General features: G+C 41.3%; 1 protein-coding gene across 1 annotated transcript in view; it reads left to right on the forward strand.

Moving 5' to 3' along the window:
* NCKAP5 (NCK associated protein 5) overlaps positions 1 to 13,696 on the forward strand; it is a 647,654-nt gene that overhangs the window by 115,288 nt on the left and 518,670 nt on the right. The window contains exon 3 of the mRNA XM_015409153.1: positions 9,819 to 9,882. Within this exon, the coding sequence (XP_015264639.1) occupies positions 9,819 to 9,882 (64 nt within the window). The remainder of the gene's footprint in view (positions 1 to 9,818; positions 9,883 to 13,696) is intronic.

Raw genomic sequence — 13,696 nt, forward strand, 5'->3', positions numbered from 1 at the left:
TGGAACTGAGTGGTGAGCAGTTCTCAGGTGAAGGCTCTGTTGCCCACTGTGTCTGAGTGACAGGCAGAAGCTGCCTCTGAGCCATTCTCTGCTTGAGTGTGCATGTCCAGAGCTACCTGAAGACACAATGACAGGCCAGGTGTCCTTTTGCCACACAGTAAGCTTATGTGCTGCAATTATCTGAGAACTCTGAATTACCAAGAGACACTAAAATGCTTTATATTTTATTAACCATAAAACATTTTGAGCATTTTTATTTATCAAGAGATATATTCAAAGTAGTGTTCTAATAACAGCACCTGTCAAAACACACTCTGAATTACAGAATGGATTTCTGTTAGAGACAGGTTGGACACATAATTCAAGCTATCTGTAATAACTTCTTATCTACAACATGGGCGAGGCAAATTCGAGGTTCTTAAGCAGGAATGAACTTAAAATGTTTAGGAAACCAAGGGCATTGTTAAGACTAGGTGTAGTGTTGAGCAAGGTTCCCCCTAAGCTGTGGAGTCTTTTGAGCAAATATTCTACTCTGTGAGCTACTGGCATTAAAGTTGTGAGCGAGCTATCTGGCTACTGCATCAGTTAGTTTGCTCTAGAGCCATCCTTCCTGAGCGAAGACAAAAATGTGTGAGCCGGAGGCTAAAAAGCTGTGAGCTAACTCACACTAACTCATCTTAGAGGGAACACTGTTGAACAAGGTTGTTAGACTCCAAGACGGCCACATTTTCAACCTACCTGATATCCAGGGAATATACCTATAATTCTTCATAATCTGCCAATACTTTGCTTTTTAGAACTTAATTACTAGACCTGCTACAAGTTCCTGAGCAACCACTGTACCTCCAAGCTCACCAGCTTCTTCCCACATGCCATTGTTTGCTCTACAAAACCTATCATTCTGGTTAAAACAGAGGCTAGTTTAAATTCTCCTTCATTGATCAAAGGACTTCAGCATGACTGGAGTGAATGACAGTTCTCAGGTGGTAGTATGAGACCATGTAAATCTATTCAACTCCAGTCTGTCCAGGCTAAAAATGGTAAAATCTGCACTGTAAAACACACTGCATTGTACCCCAGTCCCCTATGTTTGCCACTTTTATTGGTACCTGAACTATTAATGTAGAAGAAGGGATACTGTGATTTATGCAAAATGGTAATTAGCATTTGAATGTACCTTGCTTGCAGTGCTGATTTTATGCTGAGTCAAATACTTCTTTCGGTCACCTTGATTATTTGTTTGTAATTCAAAACAAACAGGATTTCAAGTTGTTTTGCATCTGTGAAGTAACAGTGTTCAGTTTAGCATCTGGTCTGGTAGCCACTGTTGAGTAACACTCACAATTACTGGCTTTCTTGGATTACATATGCTCCAGGATTGTCACCACAGCAGGATATGTGCCAGTGTAAAGTAAATTAGCTACCTCTATGGATACATGTATGCCCTGACCTGGAGGATTCAGGCTGGCCTGATCATGAGATCTTGGAATCTAAGCATGGTTAGCCCTAGTTAGTCCTGTGATTGGATATCACCAAGGAAGTCCGGGGTGCTACACAGAGGCAGGCAATGGTAAACCACCTTTGAACATCTCTTGCCTTGTAAACCCCATGAGGGGTTGCCATAAGTTGGCTGCAACTTGATGGCACTTTCCGCCACCATGGGTACATTCTGCTTTCATACCTGTACATTCATCAATAATAACATTCTTTGGCTTGATTGAGCTGTATTTCCCAAGTGGTGGTGTGAGCCTGTGTAAATGTAATGAATACATATGATGAAGGTGTTCAGCTTTGGGAATATGAAAGGAGATAAAATGGGGGTAATCCTGGAACATTGACAGCTTCTGCCACATCCCTCCTCCACCTCAGATGGTTTAAGACAACCAAGTTATTTAATAATCTGCTATTTTTCCTTTCGGGTCTGTTGGGTGAATGGATTGAAGAGGAGAAACATGTATGGCAAAGTACTTGGGATATGGACCTGATGAACAGGCCATATTTCAATAAGGATTCAGTGAACCGCAACTGTCAGAGAATAATGGTAATGCTGGAACAAAGAGAAAGTCTTCACAGTTTTGCCTCCTTTGGGGTAGGTTTTAAACATCTATTTAAATTATTTATTTTATTTTTGGTGTTTTTTTAAGCTCAGACAGAACAGATGAGTGACAGGGATGGGGCTTATCAGTGTGAGACTGTCATACAAGAGCGTTTTCTATTTATTTTTGGACTTTTTGGGGGGACGGGACACTTTTTGATTGTTTAGTAGCCCTGTTTGCAATTTGTGTATAAATTGAGATCTGAACAGAGGCAACTTCTAGGTCCTGGGGGCCTTATGTTTGACAGGCCTGTTATAACATATGAGCTAAATTACTGAATCAAATCCTGGAGAAATGGAACCTAGTTCTTAATACAAAAGTAATTTACTAATTGGAAGTAGTTCTGTGACGTACATTGACAGCGCAGGGGACAGATCACAGTGTTTATTGTAGAATTCTTGATTTATTCTTCATAATTGCTTTATTGTATCCCATTTATCTCCTTGAATTCCTATTTGTTTCTTAAGTGAAATTGACTCCTGTATAGTCTCCATTTTTTTTTTTTTTGAGAGGCTTTTGTTCATTGGACCTTGGTTCTGGCAGGTAGCACCTTGTATCTGATACTGAACTTCTGAACTGTGTGGTATATAGAAGGTATAATTTTTTGTTTCCTGATTAGGTTAAAATGAGAAGAACCATTAGAAGGAAAAATGAGAAACAACTTCTGTTTTTAAAGTACTTTGGTATACCTGCCAGCATTAGGGAGATGAAATATATCCATTAGCTATAATTATTCATATTTTTGCAAATATTACTATGGTGCAATCTATTAATGGGAGCTTCATTGTGAGTCAATGGGTAGACATGGGCTTTGACAGGTAAAAATATAAGTTGCTTCTCTTTTATCCAAGTACACTCTGCCCAGACTATTAAACACAGTTATGCTCATGTAAAGGAAATAGTGCATATTATTGTCTAATACTTCCCCCTTTTCAAATTGCATTTTTAGTTTTAAAAAAGTCTAAGGCGTTAAAAAACATTTACTTAAGCAGCATATAACTTTCTGTATAGAGTACAGCTTAGATCCAAAGAACCATCAGTGGAATGTGCTGGCAGATGTGAATTTTCCCCATGTTTCTCTCCTGTACCTGTTCCTTTTGAAATATTATTCCAGGGAAGGGTTGCCAGACCTGGCAACTGGTGGGAGGGTTGTGGACAGGGATATGAGGGGCCGCAATACCGGTTGTGGCACCACATTACTTCCTGTAAAAAAAGTAAGTGACGTATGTAGCTCTAGGAATCACTTGTGTGTGTATTTCACTGGAAGTGACATAGTGCTGCATGCAGTCTCAGAGTGGCAGTGGGCAACAGACCTAGGGCAGGGGATCCCCCAACCCCACCACGGAAATGGGACCCCTATTCCGGGGGTTGTGACATCTGCATGGAGAAAGAGCCATATGGGCTGGAAGGGCTTGCAACTCCAGGACTCATCTTTCAGCAGATTTGAAAGGGAGTGCTGGGAAGAGGAGAATGCAGGGGGGAACGGTACTCCTTTCCCTGACAGGTCACTGGATCCAAGCCAATATTTGTTTTAAAACAGTAACTTGCAAAAACCTTTTATTTGAAGAGATGCCCGAGTGGTTAGTATTTCTAGACTGAGCTCATTTAGAAATTCAATGTCAGAAGCTATTTTCTTTTTTCAATATCAAGTATGGTCTTTGCTAATTTTTAAAATCTGTCAAGAAAACATGCTTGATTTTTTTTTTAAACCTAAGTTAATGTTCACAGCTGTAAAAACCTAATCTGCAGGTAGATTTAAACTGAGGGTAAAAAACAGCATTGAAACTGCATAGACCTCTAGTAAATCATCTTAAAGATCATTTACAGACAAGTTCAGTCTGAATGTTAAAGGATTCTGATAAGGCTAAAAAGAGCTTTGTTCCCTCATTCTTCCTCCTCCTTGACTGCTTGTGTGTGTTCTCGTACATGCAGCTAGTTTGAAGGGCCAGTGCAACAGAACTTATTTATTTAAAACATTTCTACTCATGGGTTGGATTTAACAGTTCATATGTGCAAGGTTTACCGATCTTTCTCTCATTCCACTCCTTCCAGCTGTCCTTTCTGATCCCAGAAAAGTTGATTCCTGGAACCTACATAGACAAATGGGGACGGTGTGTTCTCTGAGGGCGGAAAAGTGGTTGAAATTGCTGACAGATGAGTTAAGAAGGATTTGACCTCTTCCTCATCTTCAGTGCAAGCCGACCCCCATGTGAATATTAGTTCACTTGAGCCCCATAGCCCCAGGAAGCAGTGTTCCCAGTGTTCGAAAGGACTGATGGGGAGACAGGGAATAATGAAATAACCCACATCCATCAGTGCCTTCCTCCATATACTACACAATTTATTCGTGCTTATTTGCTTCTGTGCACACATGCAAGGATCACAAGGCATGGGAAACTTCCATACAAACCAGTGTCAGGAGGGTAGCCATGTTGGCCTGCAGTAGAAGAGCAAGATTTGAGTCCAGTAGCACCTGAAAGACCAAAAAGCTTTTCAGGATATAAACTTTCTAGAGTCAGAGCTCCCTTTAACAAGGTGCTACTGGACACGACTCTTGCACTTGAGCCAAAAATCCCAAATATGCTTTTCAATAAGACTTCATTGCACGTATTTTAGCAGAATTTGTTATTTTCCCATTAAGTTTATAATTTGTTTCCTGCATTGGCATGTAACTATTCAGAGCTGGTTCAGAAGGAATGCACTGTTAATTCTGCTCAGAAGCATCTGATATATATATAAGCCTAACGTATTGACACTTTCCAGCTCTCCCATTGGCTGTGTTGTGTGCTCCATCAGGCATTGGCCCATCAGCTGCCATTGGCTGGGGGCTGGGTCCACTCCTCTCGCCTGCCCACTGCCAATCTGGCCACTATTCCCTGACAGAATAAACTGCCAAAGTGGCTGCCTCTCCTGAGGACGATGCTTCACCTCCTCCTGCTGCTAGACTCACATTTGCTTCAGTGGTTGTTGCTAAGCAACCAAGCTTGGTTCTGTCAGTAAAAGGTGGGGGAAGGAAGCCCTTTCTAGGCCTATTTTAGCCTTTGAAAGAAAACTCATTGGGGCCCATCCTGACTAGGATTGCTAGCTCCAGGTTGGGAAATTCCTGAAGATTTTGTGGTGGAGTCTATGGAAGGCAGAGTTTGGGGAGGGGAGAGGCTGCAGCTGAATAGAATTCCATAGAGTCCACTCTCCAAAGCAGTTATTTTCTCCAGGGGGAGAGAGATCTGTTGTCTGGAGTTCAGTTGTGATACCAGGCGATATTCAGGCTCCACCTGGATGTTGGCTACCAGAGGCCTAGCAGCATTCTTAGGGTAACTTGATGACACCTGACTGGCATGACAACTAGGCCTGGCTACTTGCTCCTGTTCACCTCCAGCAGCCCCTCTTTTTAATATTTAAATTAAATATTTAGAAGAAGAAGAGATTAGATTTATACCCTGCCCTTCACTACCCGATGGAGTCTCAGAGTGGCTTACAATCCCTTTCCCTTCCCCTCCCCACAACAGACACCCTGTGAGGTAGGTGGGGCTGAGAGAGCTCTGTTGAGAACTGCCCTTGAGAGAACAGCTCTGAAAGAGCTTATGACTGACCCAAGGTCACACCAGCAGCTGCATGTGGAGGCGTGGGGAATCAAACCCAGTTCTCCCAGATTAGAGTCCACACTCTTAACCACTACTCCAAACTGGCTCTCAACTAGGACAGCCAGTGTGGTTTAGCAGTTAGCACTTCAGAGCAGGGTCTGCCAGACCCAGGTTCTTCCTGTGGAAGCTGAGTGTGTAATTTCAGACCAGTCACAGACTTTCAGTTTAACCTACTTCACAGGGTTGTTGTGCAGATCAAAGAGAGGAGAGGAGAATGATGTAAGCTACTTTGGTCTCCACTGCGGAGAAAGACTGTACTGTTCCTCCTGGGGAACTATTGTTGCCAATCTCCAGGTGAGAGCTGGAGATCACTCAAAAATACAACTGCTCTTCAGATTGCAGTTGCCTTGGAGAAAACAGTGGACTTTGTGTCATTATACCCTGCTGAGGTCACCACAGCAAATTGACACTGGATGCCCAAGGCCAGGGCACCCACCCAGAGCCTCTTTCTAGAGCTCGTTATATTTATTTCCACAACGGACCTTATTCCTAGTACAGTTATAATAACTTAATGTTTATATTGCTTGTATGTGCAGGGCTTTGTACTATTAATCAAACTGAAATGTCCTTGATGGTTTTTTAAGACCTTTTTTGTCTGGCTTTGATAAAGCTGGTGAGTGCAGCATTAGAATGCCAGATAAGAAAGTGAGAATAAACCCCCCATCATATCAAAAAGTGAAATGTTATTAATGAAACTCAAATGGGATTTTAGTATTCTCAAAGACTCTGGAAATATTTAGCTAGCTCTCTGTTCCTATATAGGACTGAATAAGAACAGCCAAACAGTCCTTTCAGCTCCCTCATAAATAAAAATGAAAACATAATTTCTATTTACAGACAACTAAGCTAAAGGAAAGGAACTGTAGTACCCCACATTGTCCTACCAACTATAATGTTGACCAATTCACTTCTTGGATACACAGCTGATTTCTGTTTGGTTCAGGAAATATTTCTCAGTTAAATAGCCAATGTGCTTCCATTTTGTGGCAGTTTCAAAGCAGAACTTGGACATTTGATAGAATTAAATCTGTAAAACAAGGTTTTGCTATTTGCCTTATGCTAACATCTTAAAGTTCCATTAAAATGCAAAATAAATGTACGGGATAATTTAAAAAAATCTATAAAGAATCAACAATTGGACTCTGATGAACAAATAGAGCTTTAAAACCCTTTAGTAGCAGGAACAGAAAATGTATATGACACTTGAGATCTTAAAGAATACTTAATTAGGCATTTATACTAATGAATTGATAGATGTGCAAAATTAAAAATGGAGAAACAAGTGTTTCAGAAAGCAAAATATGGTGAGATATTAACAAGCAAGTTAACTTACAAAGCAAATGAAATACTTGCCTCCTAATGGGTCTTTTTTCTGCAGAGGGTGCTGTAGAATTTTGAAAGCTTCTTACGGACGGATTCATTTTCAAGTAGTATGCATAAGAAAGAAGCATAAGTTTTCCACACAAACTCAGCAGCTCACTTGTCTGTACATAGCCTTTACATTTATGAAGTGCTCAGGTTAACAGTAATCAAATATGAGACAACTGTGTATCAAAAGCAATAAGTAAGATTGGGGGGGGGGAATCAGAAGACACAAATATCATAGTAAGATCTGTAGTGCTGTGCAGAAGAGAATAAAATACAGTGCTTACTGTTTTTACAATTTATTGGTAATTTCCTTTTGCATTCCATGAAAGTTGTAATTACATTGTGGTCAGGGAAGAAAGTGGGAACAAATTTATACATCCAGTTAATACCTACTATGGGAAAGAGAAGGAGACTAGTTTGCTTTCTGAAAACATAATGGCTATCAATCTTAGGGCATCCTGTGGATCCTCATAAATCTCTATACAGCAGGCTTTTCTATGCCCCTTTCTGCAGGCTTTGCATACCACCCTTCCTGACAGACTGATTCACAAAAGAACAGTGCTGGCACAGTGTTCTCACTTGTACTTGATCTAGCCTTTCTCAGTGGGGCTTGTTGGCAAAGAATATAACATCTAGGGAATTCATATTGTCAGTGTTGCTGAACCTATCTGAGAACTTTCTTGCTCACAATTGTGTCTATTGACTATATAGCCATTAAAAAAAAACAAAGCCATGTTTGCTGTTGCTTTTATTTTGAAGGCTCTTGGACAAGACATGTTTTATGGCAAAGTGCAGGGCATGCCAATGGTAGTTCTTTCGAACTGTTCATCTCCTGGAGTGTTCTGTGCAAAGTAAGAATGAAGGTGCAATTGGGTGGTAGGCCATGGGACCAGTTTTGGAGCTTTGGCAAATGTCTGACAGCCTCATGTGCAGGCAGCCTTACCTATAAGTTGATGCTGGGACTTATCAAATTAAGATGAAAGAGAGATGTCATCTTTTTTTTTGGGGGGGGGGAAACTATCACATTTTATTTGAGCTGTCATGATGTAGTTAGATATAGGCTGCAATCACATGCAGAATTAGCTGCACCATAGGCGTGAATGCTGGGCAGATTTTAAGGGCATGATCACATGAGAACATCTGCCAAGCATCCCGCATCCATCGGCAATCCATTTTGCTCCGCCGCAGAAGTGGGGTAAAAAGACACTAGGGAAAGTCCAGTAGCAAATGGGTTGCTATGGGCCAGAAATGGACTTTTCCCTGTGTGATTGCTCCAGCGCGCTCCCATGGCATTGGGATGGTCTGATCAGGCCATCCCGACTCCATGCCATTGTTTATTTCCCTGTTTCAGTATGCGCATCATCACACACTGCATAGGGAGCACTCAGTGTGGAGATGCGAATCATTGATCCCTCCTTGAAGCGCACTGGAACCACATGGGGGGAAAACCAATTCACCCATGGTTGCATCTGATCACGCAGTGCGGGCTGCCCCCACAGCTCCCAGGGACTGTGTGATCACACAAATGTGGGTCAAATTCCTACAGAGCAAATAGCCTCACTTCCCCCCTGCGTTATCTCGTACATGTGACCGCAACCATAGTTCCTTTTCTCTTTAGGGAAAATGGAAGATAAATAATTATTTGGCTTCACTTTTGGAATGAGTAGCAATGTGCATCTTTTTTAAAAATGGTATTTTTCTGATTCAGATATGTTGTAGCTGAAAACTATCAGTATTCCTGATTTTTCAAGATCTCAGTACTGGTATGGTATTCAGATCTGGGTTTTATTCAGAAATCCAAAATTATTTGGCCCCATTATAGCCTATGGGGGGCTTTTTTTTTCTAAGTTAGAGGCACCAAAATTGTGGCACAGCTGCTGGTGCCTGTCTACAGAAAAACCTCCAAGTTTGAAGATGATTGGGTTAGGGGGTCCAGTTCTATGGGCCCCTAAAGAAGATACCCCATCCATTCTTCATTGTTTCCAATGGGGGATAAACAGCCTTTTTTTCTCCAGGGCAAAAATGAAGAGGCATGCTTGCAACAACCACTAATCAATGCCTCCCATGTCAAGGACCAACACAAGCCCAACAGAACCCAAGCAGAACCCAGGAATCCCAGCAGAGCCACAAGCCAGTGTGGCAAGCCCAACAGAACTAGTGTCAAACCAGAGAATCCCAGCAAAACAAGGTCAAGTGGGGGGAGGACATTTACAAGCCCAATGGAACCAATGTCTAACAAACAACATCTTTCTTTGACTTCTGTTTAAATTTGTATTACCAATATTGAAATATTTATTTCATTTGGGCTGACTTTTCTTTATAAAATGTTCCTGTTCACTGGTAAACTCACTTATTCTAATACAATGAAGAGAAAGAAACTGGTTGTTGCAGAATACAATGAAACTGATACCCAGGATTATAGACAATGAACTAAACAGTATATGCAATAATGGAACAGTAGCAAGCTGTTCACACACAGCCATAGTCATAGGCCACTTTCCTTTCTATTTTACAGAAATAAATGGTGCTTCGATTAAACAGATTCCCTGTCAGGAAGGTTTTAAAGTATATATTAGAAAATATGTTTGAAAAATTGAAGGCTGTCAAGGGGGTTACTACAGTGATGTGCAAGAATGCCACAGTACAACATAAGCATTGCATTTTCCCTGCCAGTGAAAAATGAGCTGCTATTCATGCTCTTTTCTTTCCACAGGGAGAAGCTGTCTGTGGTTCGGCTACAGCAGGAAGTTGCACGAAGTAAGAGTGACGGAACAATGGTAAGTTTTGGCAATAATCTCTTTTGTATTTCCAATTGTCCTGTTTCCATTCAGGCTTCAAATTCAAATGCTTTGCTAAAGATTATAAACAAAATAATAAATTGGACTATTTCACCAGTGATGCTATTCTAATATTAGACAGAAATAATAGCATATCATCTTCTGAGTGGTGTAGGAGAACCCTGGGAAAATGTTATCAGTCATAATTCTAGCCCCTGTGAACTGCGGTTGACCATGTGAGAAATCATGCTAATTAGGCACATAAATAGGCAATTTGAGATTGAGATTAGATACACTTGATTAGTAATTAATCACCCATTCCTGTCTATGGAATCTGGACAAAGAAAACCGTGAAAACATTTGAAAGATTGATCATGGTAATTCTTAACAATTTTCTTTAGTCAGCTTTTTCATTTATTTTTGAAATTTGTGCTTCCACTACTACAATGCAAAGTTATCATTTGTAACGGCGATTTTAATTTTAAGTAATCCTATTGAACATGCCCAGCTTTTTTCATACACCAGCTTTGTGTCTTATGAGATTTTCCTGTGTGATGAAGGGGCTTTTGTATTGCTCTTCTGCCAGCTGAAGTGTTTAGCAGAACTCAGAAATAAAGTTCTACCTCTCGTTTCTTTGTATACCTGCATACAAATAGGCAGTGTAGAAAACCAATAGATGAGTCTTGAACTGGTGATGTGAAGGATCGTAGACTTGTCCTCTGCAGTCCAGTTCTGGACAAATGAAGGAACCACACCATACTAACTAAACACAGCTCTAAATATTTATTAATTAAAATATTTGTGGCTCAAGGCAGCTTACAAATCTAAATTTAGAACATACTAAGTGCAAGAAAATTCCCTACAAACCACAAAATGCCTGCGGCCTGTGTGTGTGTAAAGTGCCTAAGCACAGAATCAGTACTATGTGTCCATCTCAGAGGCTACAAGAGTACCTGCTAGGTGCAGCTATAAGGATGTAGAACTTTCTGGAGCAGATGCTTCTGTTAATGGTGCTTACATGTGTATTGGCCAAAGCAGATACAGCCAGTGCTGTAGGCAACTTCCAGAGTTCTAGTGGTGGCTGTGTAAGCAGCAGCTGCAGCAGCAGCAGGATGCTAATTGCAACCAGCATATTTCACAGTTTCACCACTTGTGTGGCCTGCCTCAGTGCATCAGTGCTAGACCCTGGGATGCTGTTGCCTGTTCCTTTATCCTGTTGTTCCATGATGCTCAGTGGTAGGTCTTAGCCCACTGATGGTGCAACCAGTTAATACCTAAATGTTGTGAGTTGAGTTCCAAAGGCTATTCCATGCTATAAACAATACTAAAAAAGTCATCTTATATTACAGATACATTATTGTAGATTTGCCTTCTCTGCTTTGGGCCACTATTCTGTATTTTTTAAAAAATGTTGTATGAATACCAAAAGCTAAGGAAGAATTTACGGTGTAATCCTAAACACAGTTACACCCTTCTAAATCTATTGAAATCAATGGGTTTAAAATGGCGCAACTCTGCTTTGGATTTGTACTGCTAGTCTCAGAAGAAATCTGAATTCCCAGAGAGAATTCCATTGGCTTATTCAAAAGTAATTGGACTTAATTATAATATTTATGCTGCAAAAAAATTACTTCTGATAGTTCTTACCACCATGTGCAGTATATTTCCGTCATTCTGTAGTAGCAATTTAAGGTGTAATTTACATGGGAAGTGGAAACTTTCTCAGGAACATTATTTCCTGGTTAGTATTGCTCATTAAGCCAAATTGAAGAAGTAGCAGGGAAACATTTTAAGTTGAGAGAGGTGCCAGCAACATTTAGTGGTAATATTTGCCACCTGCAGTGTTGTACCACATGTGGGCCCTGCAGCAAGAGCATATGGTAGGAGAACTTTTTGACCTCTACTTCTCCCGCTTTCCAGTTGCCTGTCATTTGGCTTCCCTCTGAAAAAACAAGGGCTAGTTTACATGGCTGCCTTCTCAGCATGAGTTGTGTTAAGAATATACTGTTTTGGATTTGTTTCTTTGTACAAATCTCTGTTCCCACTTTACCTAGCTGTTGTATTTCATCTACAGCAATCAAACTTGTAAGACAGATAGGATGGTTGTGTTATCTCTTGTCCATTCTAGATAATACAGGAGTCACTGCGGCAGGAAATAGGCAATGTAATAACAAAGAGAAAAGTAAAGGCTGAAAAGTAAATATTTATGCCTTAAATGAAAATAGGAATACTTGTAGTATCTAGTATTGCATATATATAGAAGAAGACCAACAATAAACCCATGATCAGAAACTACAAATCATGAAACACAATAACAGCATAAATAAAGTTCCATTGGTAAAAATAACCAAACCCCCCCCCCCTAATCTGAATATATGGTAACAAAACAAATAAATCATTATGATTGGCAGTGCATAATTTCCTGTTCCTGGTATTTTCATGGGAGGGAGAAAACCCTCCTTTAAAATAGTTTTAAACTAATGGTCTAAAAAAGAGCTATGGGTTGGTCAGATGGACCACCCTATACCACTGGTAAAGCAGCACTATTGAAAAGTTTGAAAATATAAGATTGAATGCTATTTTATTAATGCAACAGAACTGTATAATACACAGAATAAATGCCTAAAATTAAAATTCCAACCCTGTTGCATTCTAAAAATGTTTTCTTTTTTCCCCATTTCTCTTCATATTTCTATTCTGGACCAGGTGTAGTTTCTGAACAATATTCAGAGGTAGACCCATAGGTGCAATTTACATAAGGCAAACCATGGTTGTTGGTAAGGGATCAGTCCTTGGAAATCTTTTGGATGATATAGTCTCTCTCCTTTCTGGGTGAAGAGGTCTCACTCTGCAGCTTGGAAGTCAGTCACTTTTGCTTTCATGACAAGTCATGGGTTGTTTTTAATGTCAAAACCACTGCTGGGGTTCAGGACTGCAAGCTCAATGATTCAGGGTCCTCCAGGGTGTCACTTCTAACTAGTTGGCTTGGTTTCAGCCTCAGATAGCAAAAGGGAAGGGTTTTTTTTTTTTACAAGCACCCTATTCTCTTTGTCCTGCTCATGGTAGCCCAGCCACTCTTCTGGCATTTCTGGGTCTTGACCATGCTCTTCCTTCTTGGCCTGCCCCACATCTGCTACTTAAATCCTTTCCCTTAGGGCGGACTACCACTGAGCTCTCTAAATTCCCCCTTTCCCGGATAGGACTTGAGTGATGGACAGCCCTTGCACTCAGTTGACACCTTCCCCTGGCCCCACCCTCCTGCCTTACCCTCGGCATGGGGTGGGGCTGCTGTCTCTGTCTCCAGCCTCCCTTCCCTGCTGGCATACTTGTTTCGGCTGGTGTACCCTTTTCCCTCCTTTTCACTGTTGTCGACCCCCTCCATGCCTGACCACTGCTTGAGGGAGGAGGGGCCCACCCACCTCCCTCTTGCCCTGAGTGTATACCCTTGACCGAAGAACGGTACACTCCTTCTATCTGGGATGGTCGTCCTCTTCCACCGAGCACGCAGCTTCGGGAGGGAGGCACATGGAGCGGTGAGGGAGGTAGGGGACACCTGCCTAGCCAGCCAGATCAGCCGAATCAACCCTGGCGATCAATGGGGTGACAGATGTCGCAGCCAGATCGCCCTCAGATCCCTGAGTGAAGGTTGTCTTGGTGGCACTGGTAGTCCCTCCCCGCTCCCCAAGGTCTCACTGCCCATTCCGTTGTCAGGCAGTCGTCCAGTCTCCTTCCTGGCTGGTAAGTGTGGGAGTGCAAGCGCCACCCTTGGACAACCATAAATTTTGTTTTGTTTTGTTTTTACATCCTAACCAGG

Source organism: Gekko japonicus, unplaced genomic scaffold, assembly GCF_001447785.1.
Source record: "Gekko japonicus isolate JY-2015 unplaced genomic scaffold, Gekko_japonicus_V1.1 scaffold116, whole genome shotgun sequence".
In the NCBI taxonomy this organism is placed as follows: domain Eukaryota; kingdom Metazoa; phylum Chordata; class Lepidosauria; order Squamata; family Gekkonidae; genus Gekko; species Gekko japonicus.